The sequence below is a fragment of the Thalassophryne amazonica genome, chromosome 9 (assembly GCF_902500255.1).
Source record: "Thalassophryne amazonica chromosome 9, fThaAma1.1, whole genome shotgun sequence".
Lineage (NCBI taxonomy): Eukaryota > Metazoa > Chordata > Actinopteri > Batrachoidiformes > Batrachoididae > Thalassophryne > Thalassophryne amazonica.
In genome coordinates this window covers 114,585,054-114,599,865 of record NC_047111.1, presented here as the reverse complement: position 1 = coordinate 114,599,865, position 14,812 = coordinate 114,585,054, and the positions used below count along the sequence as shown (strand labels likewise).

General features: G+C 42.6%; 1 protein-coding gene across 1 annotated transcript in view; it reads right to left on the bottom strand.

The window, feature by feature from the left end:
- The window catches only part of med13a (mediator complex subunit 13a), a 289,879-nt gene that overhangs the window by 105,470 nt on the left and 169,597 nt on the right, over positions 1-14,812 (bottom strand). The window contains exons 5-7 of the mRNA XM_034179011.1: positions 6,936-7,136; positions 6,614-6,808; positions 51-213 (exon numbers count right to left, since the gene is read on the bottom strand). Of these exons, the coding sequence (XP_034034902.1) occupies positions 51-213; positions 6,614-6,808; positions 6,936-7,136 (559 nt within the window). The remainder of the gene's footprint in view (positions 1-50; positions 214-6,613; positions 6,809-6,935; positions 7,137-14,812) is intronic.

Sequence of the window (14,812 nt, the reverse complement as noted above, 5' to 3'; positions counted from 1 at the left end):
ATAATTACTCAGTGCTGCTTTTAAGGGACAACACACAAACACGGGCATACTTGTTCTGGGCTCGGTTGATATTGCACTCTTGCCAGACGCGCTCCAACACCTGACCAGCTAGCCGCCGTGGGATTGTGCCTCCATGATGGCTGGTCCTGTCTACGATGAATGTATCAGATGACGAAGGCATTTTGACCCACTTCTGGGCTGAGTAAGAGTCCACTAAAAAGGGAAGGGTAATGGTAAAGCAGAGGTAGCAAGTTTAACAGAGCATATGGCAAAAATAAACAGACAAAATCAACTTGTGCATTATAACCCCTTCACATCCGGCCAGGTCAACAACATCTGCAAAAAAGCTGGATGTCTAGCAATTTCTTTCTTTTAAACTCGGAGAATGAAATGATGGTTCTTGGTCCAGTGAAACATCTGCATCAATTTGACCAATTAATGCTTAACCTAGGCTCATGTGTCATACATCACACAAAGTGAGGAACCTTGGGGTGATTTTTGATCCTATGTTGTCCTTTGACCTACACATTACAGATATTATGAGGACTGCTTTCTTTCACCTGCAAAATATAGCGAAGATTCGTCCCATCCTGTCTATGACTGATGCTGAGACCCTGATTAATGCATTTGTCTCTTCTAGATTGGACGTGTTGTGTGGGCTGCTGAAGAGGAGGTACTGCTGGCCCACCACCACCAGAGGGCGCCCTGCTTGGAGTGCGGGCTCCAAGCACGAGAGGGCGCCAGACCCAGAAGAAGTGACAGCTGTCACTCATCCTCTGCACCAGCTGTCACTCGTTCATCATCACCACCATAAAAGCCGGACTGCAACTCCACCTCCCCGCCGAGAAATCGACTACCATTACCAAGGTAATTTCTCTGTGAACTTAAGACTGTGTATCTGTCTAAACTCTTCTTTGCAGCCGTTTTCCTGTCGGTGAGACTCGTCTGTGGAGGTGGAGTTTGAGGTGTTCAGCGACGGCTTCGCAACACCTCCCACCCAGATAAGTGCTCAAACAGGAGCTGCACGAGTGTGTGCTTGGAGATGGAGGCGCTTCCTCCCTCGTTAACTGTGGATTTACTGAGTGTGCGGACTCACTCACTCATCATATTTCTGCTTTCTGCCAGCAGTACCAGGGTCGACAGCCGAAGACAGAGGCCACCTGGGGACTCGGGACTTGGTGGCTCCGGTGTTCTTCAGACCGTTGGTGGTGGAAGCCGTGTGGGACGCAGCTTCTCTCTCGTCGGGGGTCTTCTATCTTCGAGCCTGCCCACACGTCACCTGGTGTTAAATTGACTGTGCAGATTACAGTACGTTTCGTTGTGTATTATCGCAACATTAAATTGTTACCTTTTTGGCTTATTCATTGTCCGTTCATTTGTGCCCCCTGTTGTGGGTCCGTGCTACGACACCTTCCCAACAGGATGACTGCAATGTTCTATTTTCTGGTTTACCGCAGTCCAGCATTAGGGCTCTCCAATTGGTTCAAAATGCTACTGCCAGACTTTTGACATGAAGCAGAAAGTTTGACCACATTACACCCATATCGGCGTCTCTTCACTGGCTTCCTGTCCCTGTGAGATCAGATTTTTAAGGTTCTGCTATTAACCTATACAATTATTCACAGACTGACCTAGTCAAGCCCTACGTACCAGCCCGGTCTCTGCATTCTCATGGCCCAGGGCTACTTTGTGTCCCTAGGGTGAATAAAAGGTCTGCGGGCCACAGAGCTTTCTCTTATCATGCCCGTTATGTGGAATGATCTCCCTGCATCAATAAAACAGTCAGATTCTGAAAAGACTTTCAAGTCCAAACTTAAATGCATTTATCCTCCCTTTTGTATGTCTAGCATATTGGCAAAGTATGGTACTATGCTTCTTACTCTTTTAAATTCATTTTAATAGTAAACAGAGAGGGTCTCAGCCTCAAATTTATCTAAAGTCTGGGTCTGTTAGTGAAGCTTTGGGCTAGTTGCCTGCAATCACCTTAGTATTTCTTCTGCTTTCCTGTTGCTTAATCCTGACAAATTATACCTTAAGTGTAGTTTTTTTGGCCAACTGATTCTGTTTTCTTTTTCTCTCTGTCCAAGATGCCCACGTGCAGGATTGGATGATTTCTGTGGTGGACGTGGGACGGACTCCACGATAGAAACAGATCCGACGAGTTGCAGTAAGAATGAAATAAGATTGCATTAACGACCCCCCCCAACCCGATCTTGGATAAGCGGTTGAAGATCAAATCAAATCAAAATCAAATCAATTTTATTTATATAGCGCCAAATCACAACAAACAGTTGCCCCAAGGTGCTTTATATTGTAAGGCAAAGCCATACAATAATTACGGAAAAACCCCAAGAGTCAAAAGGACCCCCTGTGAGCAAGCACTTGGCGACAGTGGGAAGGAAAAACTCCCTTTTAACAGGAAGAAACCTCCAGCAGAACCAGGCTCAGGGAGGGGCAGTCTTCTGCTGGGACTGGTTGGGGCTGAGGGAGAGAACCAGGAAAAAGACATGCTGTGGAGGGGAGCAGAGATCAATCACTAATGATTAAATGCAGAGTGGTGCATACAGAGCAAAAAGAGAAAGAAACACTCATGGGAACCCCCCAGCAGTCTAAGTCTATAGCAGCATAACTAAGGGATGGTTCAGGGTCACCCGATCCAGCCCTAACTATAAGCTTTAGCAAAAAGGAAAGTTTTAAGCCTAATCTTAAAAGTAGAGAGGGTGTCTGTCTCCCTGATCCGAATTGGGAGTTGGTTCCAGAGGAGAGGAGCCTGAAAGCTGAAGGCTCTGCCTCCCATTCTACTCTTACAAACCCTAGGAACTACAAGTAAGCCTGCAGTCTGAGAGCGAAGTGCTCTATTGGGGTGATATGGTCCCTAAGATAAGATGGGACCTGATTATTCAAAACCTTATAAGTAAGAAGAAGAATTTTAAATTCTATTCTAGAATTAACAGGAAGCCAATGAAGAGAGGCCAATATGGGTGAGATATGCTCTATCCTTCTAGTCCCCGTTAGTACTCTAGCTGCAGCATTTTGAATTAACTGAAGGCTTTTCAGGGAACTTTTAGGACAACCTGATAATAATGAATTACAATAGTCCAGCCTAAAGGAAATAAATGCATGAATTAGTTTTCAGCATCACTCTGAGACAAGACCTTTCTAATTTTAGAGATATTGCACAAATGCAAAAAAGCAGTCCTACATATTTGTTTAATATGCGCATTGAATGACATATCCTGATCAAAAATGACTCCAAGATTTCTCACAGTATTACTAGAGGTCAGGGTAATGCCATCCAGAGTAAGGATCTGGTTAGACACCATGTTTCTAAGACTTGTGGGGCCAAGTACGATAACTTCAGTGTTATCTGAGTTTAAAAGCAGGAAATTAGAGGTCATCCATGTCTTTATGTCTGTAAGACAATCCTGCAGTTTAGCTAATTGGTGTGTGTCCTCTGGCTTCATGGATAGATAAAGCTGGGTATCATCTGCGTAACAATGAAAATTTAAGCAATGCTGTCTAATAATACTGCCTAAGGGAAGCATGTATAAAGTGAATAAAATTGGTCCTAGCACAGAACCTTGTGGAACTCCATAATTAACCTTAGTCTGTGAAGAAGATTCCCCATTTACATGAACAAATTGTAATCTATTAGATAAATATGATTCAAACCACCGTAGCGCAGTGCCATTAATACCTATGGCATGCTCTAATCTCTGTAATAAAATTTTATGGTCAACAGTATCAAAAGCAGCACTGAGGTCTAACAGAACAAGCACAGAGATGAGTCCACTGTCCGAGGCCATAAGAAGATCATTTGTAAACTTCACTAATGCTGTTTCTGTACTATGATGAATTCTAAACCCTGACTGAAACTCTTCAAATAGACCATTCCTCTGCAGATGATCAGTTAGCTGTTTTACAACTACCTTTTCAAGAATTTTTGAGAGAAAAGGAAGGCTGGAGATTGGTCTATAATTAGCTAAGATAGCTGGGTCAAATGATGGCTTTTTAAGTAATGGTTTAATTACTGCCACCTTAAAAGCCTGTGGTACATAGCCAACTAATAAAGACAGACTGATCATATTTAAGATCGAAGCATTAATTAATGGTAGGGCTTCCTTGAGCAGCCTGGTAGGAATGGGGTCTAATAGACATGTTGATGGTTTGGAGGAAGTAACTAATGAAAATAACTCAGACAGAACAATCGGAGAGAAAGAGTCTAACCAAATACCGGCATCATTGAAAGCAGCCAAAGAGAACGATATGTCTTTGGGATGGTTATGAGTAATTTTTTCTCTAATAGTTAAACTTTTATTAGCAAAGAAAGTCATGAAGTCATTACTAGTTAAAGTTAAAGGAATACTTGGCTCAATAGAGCTCTGACTCTTTGTCAGCCTGGCTACAGTGCTGAAAAGAAACCTGGGGTTGTTCTTATTTTCTTCAATTAGTGATGAGTAGAAAGATGTCCTAGCTTTACGGAGGGCTTTTTTATAGAGCAACAGACTATTTTTCCAGGCTAAGTGAAGATCTTCTAAATTAGTGAGACGCCATTTCCTCTCCAACTTACGGGTTATCTGCTTTAAGCTGCGAGTCAGGCACTTCTGATTTCAGGCTCTCTTTTTCAGAGGAGCTGCAGCATCCAAAGTTGTCTTCAATGAGAATGTAAAACTATTGATGAGATACTCTATCTCACTTACAGAGTTTAGGTAGCTACTCTGCACTGTGTTGGTATATGGCATTAGAGAACATAAAGAAGGAATCATATCCTTAAACCAAGTTACAGCGCTTTCTGAAAGACTTCTAGTGTAATGAAACTTATTCCCTACTGCTGGGTAGTCCATCAGAGTAAATGTAAATGTTATTAAGAAATGATCAGACAGAAGGGGGTTTTCAGGGAATACTGTTAAGTCTTCAATTTCCATACCATAAGTCAGAACAAGATCTAAGGTATGATTAAAGTGGTGGGTGGACTCATTTACATTTTGAGCAAAGCCAATTGAGTCTAATAATAGATTAAATGCAGTGTTGAGACTGTCATTCTCAGCATCTGTGTGGATGTTAAAATTGCCCACTATAATTATCTTATCTGAGCTAAGCACTAAGTCAGACAAAAGGTCCGAAAATTCACAGAGAAACTCACAGTAACGACCAGGTGGACGATAGATAATAACAAATAAAACTGGTTTTTGGGACTTCCAATTTGGATGGACAAGACTAAGAGTCAAGCTTTCAAATGAATTAAAGCTCTGTCTGGGTTTTTGATTAATTAATAAGCTGGAGTGGAAGATTGCTGCTAATCCTCTGCCTCGGCCCGTGCTACGAGCGTTCTGGCAGTTAGTGTGACTCGGGGGTGTTGACTCATTTAAACTAACATAGTCATCCTGCTGTAACCAGGTTTCTGTAAGGCAGAATAAATCAATATGTTGATCAATTATTATATTATTTACTAACAGGGACTTAGAAGAGAGAGATCTAATGTTTAATAGACCACATTTAACTGTTTTAGTCTGTGGTGCAGTTGAAGGTGCTATATTATTTTTTCTTTTTGAATTTTTATGCTTAAATAGATTTTTACTGGTTACTGGTGGTCTGGGAGCAGGCACCGTCTCTACGGGGATGGGGTAATAAGGGGATGGCAGGGGGAGAGAAGCTGCAGAGAGGTGTGTATATGAATACAACTCTGCTTCCTGGTCCCAACCCTGGATAGTCACGGTTTGGAGGATTTAAGAAAATTGGCCAGATTTCTAGAAATGAGAGCTGCTCCATCCAAAGTGGGATGGATGCCGTCTCTCCTAACAAGACCAGGTTTTCCCCAGAAGCTTTGCCAATTATCTATGAAGCCCACCTCATTTTTTGGACACCACTCAGACAGCCAGCAATTCAAGGAGAACATGCGGCTAAACATGTCACTCCCGGTCCGATTGGGGAGGGGCCCAGAGAAAACTACAGAGTCCAACATTGTTTTTGCAAAGTTACACACCGATTCAATATTAATTTTAGTGACCTCCGATTGGCGTAACCGGGTGTCATTACTGCCGACGTGATGAGTGTGTGTGTGTATTAACGACTTCAATGACATATTAACAACTTAATGAACCCAAGTCGGGACTTCACTGATGTAGCACAAGCGTGGTGTGGACATGTATGATCTTACAAGTATTTTTACTAATACTAATCAAATAAGAAACCTTCCAGGTGTTGCTTTCCTGCTCAACACAACAAAGCTGAGCAAATAACAATAATGTAAACAAGAGTGAGCCATCTGTTTTAGTAGCTTTTTAAAGCCTTCTTGTTCCACAATTTCAATAGGGACCATATCTTTAGCAATGAGGAATGTCTGATTTTCATTTGATATGAGATAGACAGAGATTTCTGAGCGACAGTGAATGCATCAGGAAAACAGCACTACTAAATGGAACCCCGCAAAGTTTGTTTCAGGACAGATTTACTGACTGTGAAGACTTGGGACACATTTTCAGGACAGTGCATTCTTCATGGTCTTCATCTGAGTGTGATGGGGCCCAGAGGTTTGACTGAATCCTGGCTAGTTTAAGAGTCGCTGACATTTTTATAGACCTGCATTATAAATTCATGATGTGATGGTCTCTACCTGTCTGCACCTCCTCAGGTGATGTGGGTGGGGTGAGGGTCACCAAAGACATGGCAGGCTCACGCTGGGAAGCAGGCACTTGGTAGCCACCCGAGTAGACGGCAGTGCAGTGGGATGACCCCATAGGGGCAACAACGGGGATGTCTGACTGGGGCACCAGCACCAGGCAGGAGGGATACACCATGCGTACACCACCTGTACAGAGAGGGGCAAGATATAACAACATACTAGGATCAAAACATTTACAACAGCATTCATACTGCATATGAAATGGCAACTGGAACACTGGTAAGAAGGACTTCTTTGCTGAAGGTAAACCTACCGACAAGAACCTCCACTGAGGCCAGAGAGTCATCTTCCCAGTCCATGTCTTCCACCTTGTCCTCCAAAACACTCTCCTTGGCACTGGGGCTGATGGGATAGAACTGGTTCCACTCCTCTATCAACTTCTGGGTGGGCGGGTCTGACATCTTGAATGACTGGCCAGTCAAGGTCCCATTCAGGCCAAAAGGACTCAGGATCACTAGACAGAACAAAAGGATGGGTAATAAAAGTGAGAGGAACAAGACAAACAATGTCTTGCTAAAGTAGTCTTTAGTAAGTCAGGACTCTCTTGTCGACTTGTTATGGAATATTGGTAACTTTCTTTTATCTGGTGTTATCGCTAGTAGGTGGCTTTCTGCACTGCCTGCTTGGAGAAGCATACAAGCTCAAACTCTGGGACCTTATTTCACTCAATGAATTTAAAGGAAGTGTGAAGTCCATGGAATTTAAGCCTACTGACATTTGTAAATGCTTTATTTGATAATATTGTGGTTTCCTTTAGTGGTATTTATTGTTTGACATGATATTTATCGTAGTCTGAAACTACAATGTCTGTACTGCTGCTGTTCTTGAACAGGTCTCTCTTGAAAAAGACATTTTATTCTCAGTGAAACCAAACTGGTTAAATAAAGGCTAAATAAAAATGATGATAAAATTATGTTAATTTGGTATTCTTATAATAAGCAGGGAACTCTATTAAATAAATTTTTAGATTTGTTCTATTCACAGTGATTTCCTGTCAATGTAGTAATGATTGGTATATAAACCTTTTGTGTATTTTAATTACCTTTGAAACTTCCCTTTCCCAGGCCACATTTACCGCTTCTGACTGGGGCATACCGAGGTGTTCCCAGACCAGTGTGGAGATATAATCTCTCAACCTAGTCCTGGGTCTTCCCCAGGGTCTCCAGCTGGCTCCTCTCAACATGAAGGAGCAGTGTCTCTACTTCAAGTTCCTCACGGATGACCGAGCTTCTCACCTTACCTCTAACCATCCACCATTCTAAGGAAGCCCATTTTGGCCGTTTGTCCCCATGATCTAGTTCTTTCGGTCATGACCAAATCCTCGTGACCATAGGTGAGAGAAGGAACAAAGATTGACCGGTAGATCAAGAGCTTTGTCTTTTGGCTCAGCTCCCTTTTCGTCACAATAGTACGGTACAATGAATGCAATACCACTCCTACTGCGCCGATTCTCCAGCCAATCTCACGCTTCATCGTCCCCTCACTCGTCAACAAGACCCTGAGGTATTTTAACTCCTTCCCTACCCGGAGTAGGCAATCCATCGGTTTCCTGCTGAGACCCATGGCCTCAGATGTAGAGGTGCTGATCCTCATCCCAGCCGCTTCACACTTGGCTGTGAACTGACCCAGTCAGTGCTGGAGGTCACAGGCCAATGATGTCAGCAAGACCACATCATCTACAAAAAGCAGTGATAAGACTCTCAATCCACCAAAGTGAAGACCCTTCTCCCCCTGACTACACCTCGATATCCTGTCCATGAGTATCACAAACAGGACTAGTGTCCGACTTACTGCCAAAAATCCAAACACAGCTCTCGTTATGTGAGTACAGAGATTGCATGGCCCTGAGAAGGGACTCCCTCGCTCCATACTCCCACAGCACCTCCAACAGCATCCCCCGGGGTACCCAATCATACACATGTAGACTGGATGTGTATGCTCCCAGGCCCCCTCCAGGATCCTTGGCAGAGTGAAGAGCTGGTCAGTTGTTCCACGGTCAAGATGGAACCCGCATTGTTCCTCTTGAATCTGAGGTTTGACTATCGGCTTAACCCTCCTTTCCAGCACTCTGAAGTAGACTTTACCAGGGTGCTGAGTGGTGTGATGCCGCTGTAGTTGGCACACCCTCTGTGATCCCCTTTATTAAATATGGGAATCACCACACCAGGATGTCTCTCCTTTGGCACTGTCCCAGACCTCAACGCAATGTTGTAGAGACATCTCATTCAAGACAGTCCCTCCACACCCAGAGCCTGCAGCATTTCTGGATGGATCTCATCAATCCCCCGCAGCCGTGCCACTGTGCAGTTGTTTGACTACATCAATGACTTCCACCAGGGAAATTGACGATGATCCCCCATCAACTTGCAAGGAATATATCCTAAGATTATAATTCCACATTATTTTGAATAAAAAATATGAGCATCATCAGTTCCGCAATTTGCAAAATACTTAAATCAACCCATCTGATACCAAGAACCGTGGCATGTTCAAAGTCACTTACATCACTTTTATTCGCAGTTCTGATGTTTGCTTTGAAATTCATGACATCCTCTTCACAATGTCTACATGCCTAAATGGGCTGAGTTTCTGTTCTGTGATTGGCTGATAATGCATTTGTTTTAATTAACAGTTGAACATGTGTACCTAATTAATTTGCTGGTGCCAGTACATCAATGAAATTGAAAATATTTTACACACTATACATGCTGCAAGGTTTTTCCTGCATGTCAAGATCCCACATCTTCTTTACATTTAATTTTTGTTTCTCCTCTTTTCTTCTATTATAGTGTCAAGTAAACAAGCAAACAAAATACAAAAAATAGAGGTTAAGCGTGCTTGGAGTTGCATCAGGAAGGGCAGCCGGTGTAAAACCTGTACCAAATCTACATGCAGATCCACCTCGGATCTGCTGTGACAACCCAGAATAAAACAGGGGAGAAGCCAAAAGGACTTACAACAAAAGTGACCCAGGTAGAAATCAAACGTATGATGTAATGGTACATGTCTGTGTCTGGGGAAAGTCAGTAGAATGACCCAACAACAACTTCTTCTTCTTCTTCTTCTTTTGGCTGCTCCTGTTAGGGGGCGCCACAGCAGATCAATTGTTTCCATCTCACCCTGTCCTCTGTATCTCCCTCAGGTGTACCAACCGCCTGTATGTCCTCCTTCAGCATATACATAAACCTCTTTGGCCTCCCTCTTCTCCTCCTGCCTTGTGGCTCCAGCTTCAGCATCCTTCTCCCTATATAACCTGGGTCCCCCTTCTGCACATGTCCAAACCATCTCTATCTCGCCTCTTTGACTATGTCTCTAAACTGACCAAAGAAATAACAACATCTTCAGCTCTGTCTCCTGTCTTTTTGTTAGTGCCACCGTCTCTAAGCCATAACTGGTCTCACTACTGTCTTGTAAACTTGCCCCTTTACTCTTGCAGATATTCTTCAGCCACAAATCACTCCTGCCACCTTTCTCCACCCACTCGACTCTGTCTGCACTCTCTTCTTCACCTCTCTACCACACTCTCCATTACTTTGGGCAGCTGACCCCAAGTATTTAATCTTATCTACTTTCACCACTTCTACTCCTTGTAACTGCACTATTCTGGGCTCCCTCCCATTCACACACATGTACTCAGTCTTACTCCGGCTGACTTTCATTCCCCTGCTCACCAGAGCATATCTTCACATTTCCAGGCCAGACTCAACTTGCTCTCTATTCTCACTACAGATCACAATGTCATCTGCAAACATCATAGTCCATGGGGACTCCTGCCTGATCTCATCCGTTAACCTGTACATTACCGCTGCAAACAAGAAAGGACTCAGAGCTGATCCTTGGTGTAATCCCACCTCCACCTTGAATGAATCTGTCATTCCAACTGCACATCTCACTGCCGTCACACTATCCATTTCAATTTATTTCATTTATATAGCGCCAAATCACAACAAAGCTGCCCCAAGGTGCTTCACACAAGTAAACACACACAAAAAACAGTAAACACCATAAAAACACATTATCCATTTACATGTCCTGCACTACCCTAACATACTTCTCTGCCACTCCAGACTTCCTCATACAGTACCACAATTCTTCTCCTGGCACCCTGTTATAAGCTTTCTTTGAATCCACAAACACACAATGTAACTCCTTCTCTCCACCTCTATACTTCTTCATCGAAACTGTGCATCTTTGTTTTGGTTTGTTTTAACATGGATGCCCTTCCTGACGCAACCCTACTCACTTATCCAGGCTTGGGATTGGCACTCAGAGTGTACTGGCTGCACACCCCATGTGACGGAGTTAGAATGACCCAACAATAGGCAAAAAAAAAAAAAAAATTCAATTCATCATAAAAAAATGACCAGTAGACTACTTCATCACAGCCCTAATTTGTGCCTTTCTTCATTCCTCTCTGAACTTTCCTGTATTTTTTTCCCACTCTTGCAATATACAATATACTTCATCTACCATTATCACTTTTCATAGCACACTACTCCCACATGCTTTCTTCTTTGTCATTCTGCCACCTCCAGCCGATTCAGCAGTGCTCTGACCTTTCCAGAACATAGCTAGAACCAGCTGGTCCCGACTGACTCACCAAATACTTACAGAGCCATCCAGAAGCCAATTATTGACAAATGGTGGCCTCTCAGGGCCCATAAACAGAGTCTTATAAAAAGAGAGACTCCTCAGCAAGAACACTCCACTGCACAGACATATGGGAGTCATGCAGAGAGCCCATCAGTCTGCTTACACAACAGACCTACATCCATCAGCAAATGGTGATGCTACGAGAAACCTACATGCATAATGCATACATACAAGCATACAAACCATATGCATGTGCATCATGCATACACATAACCAACCTGTCAGTATCCATTCTCTCCCTCTACAGGCGTACAAATGGGGCAATAAGCACAGTTACAGGATGGTTTAATGAGCATTCTACAGTTGCATACAAAGGTTTGGGAGGCATTAGGGTTCCACACTGTTTCATTTTATTATGACATCACTTATATATATAAAAAATCCTAACACTATGGCTTGATTTATTACTAAGATCCGAGATTAGTACTCGATTATGTGGGCAATCCAAACGTTTATGCAATAGGGCAGAGAGAGATTTGTGGGATATTTCCTAAGGGTAACAAGCCAATACTAGGCTGAGGTCCCCCACCTATTATACGGATCTGTGCATGTGATATGTACAGTAGTGTTCAGAATAATAGCAGTGCTATGTGACTAAAAAGATTAATCCAGGTTTTGAGTATATTTCTTATTGTTACATGGGAAACAAGGTACCAGTAGATTCAGTAGATTCTCACAAATCCAACAACACCAAGCATTCATGATATGCACACTCTTAAGGCTATGAAATTGGGCTATTAGTAAAAAAAAAGTAGAAAAGGGGGTGTTCACAATAATAGTAGCATCTGCTGTTGACGCTACAAACTCAAAACTATTATGTTCAAACTGCTTTTTTAGCAATCCTGTGAATCACTAAACTAGTATTTAGTTGTATAACCACAGTTTTTCATGATTTCTTCACATCTGCGAGGCATGGAGTCAACCAAATTGTGGCACCTTTCAGCTGTTATTCCACTCCAAGATTCTAACAACATTCCACAATTCATTCACATTTCTTGGTTTTGCTTCGGAAACAGCTTTTTTGATGTCACCCCACAAGTTCTCAATTGGATTTAGGTCCGGGGATTGGGCAGGCCACTCCAAAACATTAATTTTGTTGGTTTGGAACCAAGATTTTGCTGGTTTACTAGTGTGCTTGGGGTCACTGTCTTGCTGAAACACCCATGCACTGTTTCTTTCTCTTTTTGCTCTGTATGCACCACTCTGCATTTAATCAATCAATCAATCAATCAATTTTTTTTATATAGCGCCAAATCACAACAAACAGTTGCCCCAAGGCGCTTTATATTGTAAGGCAAGGCCATACAATAATTATGTAAAACCCCAACGGTCAAAACGACCCCCTGTGAGCAAGCACTTGGCTACAGTGGGAAGGAAAAACTCCCTTTTAACAGGAAGAAACCTCCAGCAGAACCAGGCTCAGGGAGGGGCAGTCTTCTGCTGGGACTGGTTGGGGCTGAGGGAGAGAACCAGGAAAAAGACATGCTGTGGAGGGGAGCAGAGATCGATCACTAATGATTAAATGCAGAGTGGTGCATACAGAGCAAAAAGAGAAAGAAACAGTGCATCATGGGAACCCCCCAGCAGTCTACGTCTATAGCAGCATAACTAAGGGATGGTTCAGGGTCACCTGATCCAGCCCTAACTATAAGCTTTAGCAAAAAGGAAAGTTTTAAGCCTAATCTTAAAAGTAGAGAGGGTGTCTGTCTCCCTGATCTGAATTGGGAGCTGGTTCCACAGGAGAGGAGCCTGAAAGCTGAAGGCTCTGCCTCCCATTCTACTCTTACAAACCCTAGGAACTACAAGTAAGCCTGCAGTCTGAGAGCGAAGCGCTCTATTGGGGTGATATGGTACTACGAGGTCCCTAAGATAAGATGGGACCTGATTATTCAAAACCTTATAAGTAAGAAGAAGAATTTTAAATTCTATTCTAGAATTAACAGGAAGCCAATGAAGAGAGGCCAATATGGGTGAGATATGCTCTCTCCTTCTAGTCCCCGTCAGTACTCTAGCTGCAGCATTTTGAATTAACTGAAGGCTTTTTAGGGAACTTTTAGGACAACCTGATAATAATGAATTACAATAGTCCAGCCTAGAGGAAATAAATGCATGAATTAGTTTTTCAGCATCACTCTGAGACAAGACCTTTCTGATTTTAGAGATATTGCGTAAATGCAAAAAAGCAGTCCTACATATTTGTTTAATATGCGCTTTGAATGACATATCCTGATCAAAAATGACTCCAAGATTTCTCACAGTATTACTAGAGGTCAGGGTAATGCCATCCAGAGTAAGGATCTGGTTAGACACCATGTTTCTAAGATTTGTGGGGCCAAGTACAATAACTTCAGTTTTATCTGAGTTTAAAAGCAGGAAATTAGAGGTCATCCATGTCTTTATGTCTGTAAGACAATCCTGCAGTTTAGCTAATTGGTGTGTGTCCTCTGGCTTCATGGATAGATAAAAGCTGGGTATCATCTGCGTAACAATGAAAATTTAAGCAATACCGTCTAATAATACTGCCTAAGGGAAGCATATATAAAGTGAATAAAATTGGTCCTAGCACAGAACCTTGTGGAACTCCATAATTAACTTTAGTCTGTGAAGAAGATTCCCCATTTACATGAACAAATTGTAATCTATTAGACAAATATGATTCAAACCACCGCAGCGCAGTGCCTTTAATACCTATGGCATGCTCTAATCTCTGTAATAAGATTTTATGGTCAACAGTATCAAAAGCAGCACTGAGGTTTAACAGAACAAGCACAGAGATGAGTCCACTGTCCGAGGCCATAAGAAGATCATTTGTAACCTTCACTAATGCTGTTTCTGTACTATGATGAATTCTAAAACCTGACTGAAACTCTTCAAATAGACCATTCCTCTGCAGATGATCAGTTAGCTGTTTTACAACTACCCTTTCAAGAATTTTTGAGAGAAAAGTTCTTGAAAGGGTAGTTAATCATTAGTGATCGATCTCTGCTCCCCTCCACAGCATGTCTTTTTCCTGGTTCTCTCCCTCAGCCCCAACCAGTCCCAGCAGAAGACTGCCCCTCCCTGAGCCTGGTTCTGCTGGAGGTTTCTTCCTGTTAAAAGGGAGTTTTTCCTTCCCACTGTAGCCAAGTGCTTGCTCACAGGGGGTCGTTTTGACCGTTGGGGTTTTACATAATTATTGTATGGCCTTGCCTTACAATATAAAGCGCCTTGGGGCAACTGTTTGTTGTGATTTGGCGCTATATAAAAAAATTGATTGATTGATTGATTTCAAGGGCATGTCCTCTTCAGCATAAGGCAACATCAATAAATCAATCAATCAATTTTATTTATATAGCGCCAAATCACAACAAACAGTTGCCCCATGACCTCTTCAAGTATTTTGACATATCCAAACTGATCCATGATACCTGGTATGCGATATATAGGCCCAACACCATAGTAGGAGAAACATGCCCATATCATGATGCTTGCACCACC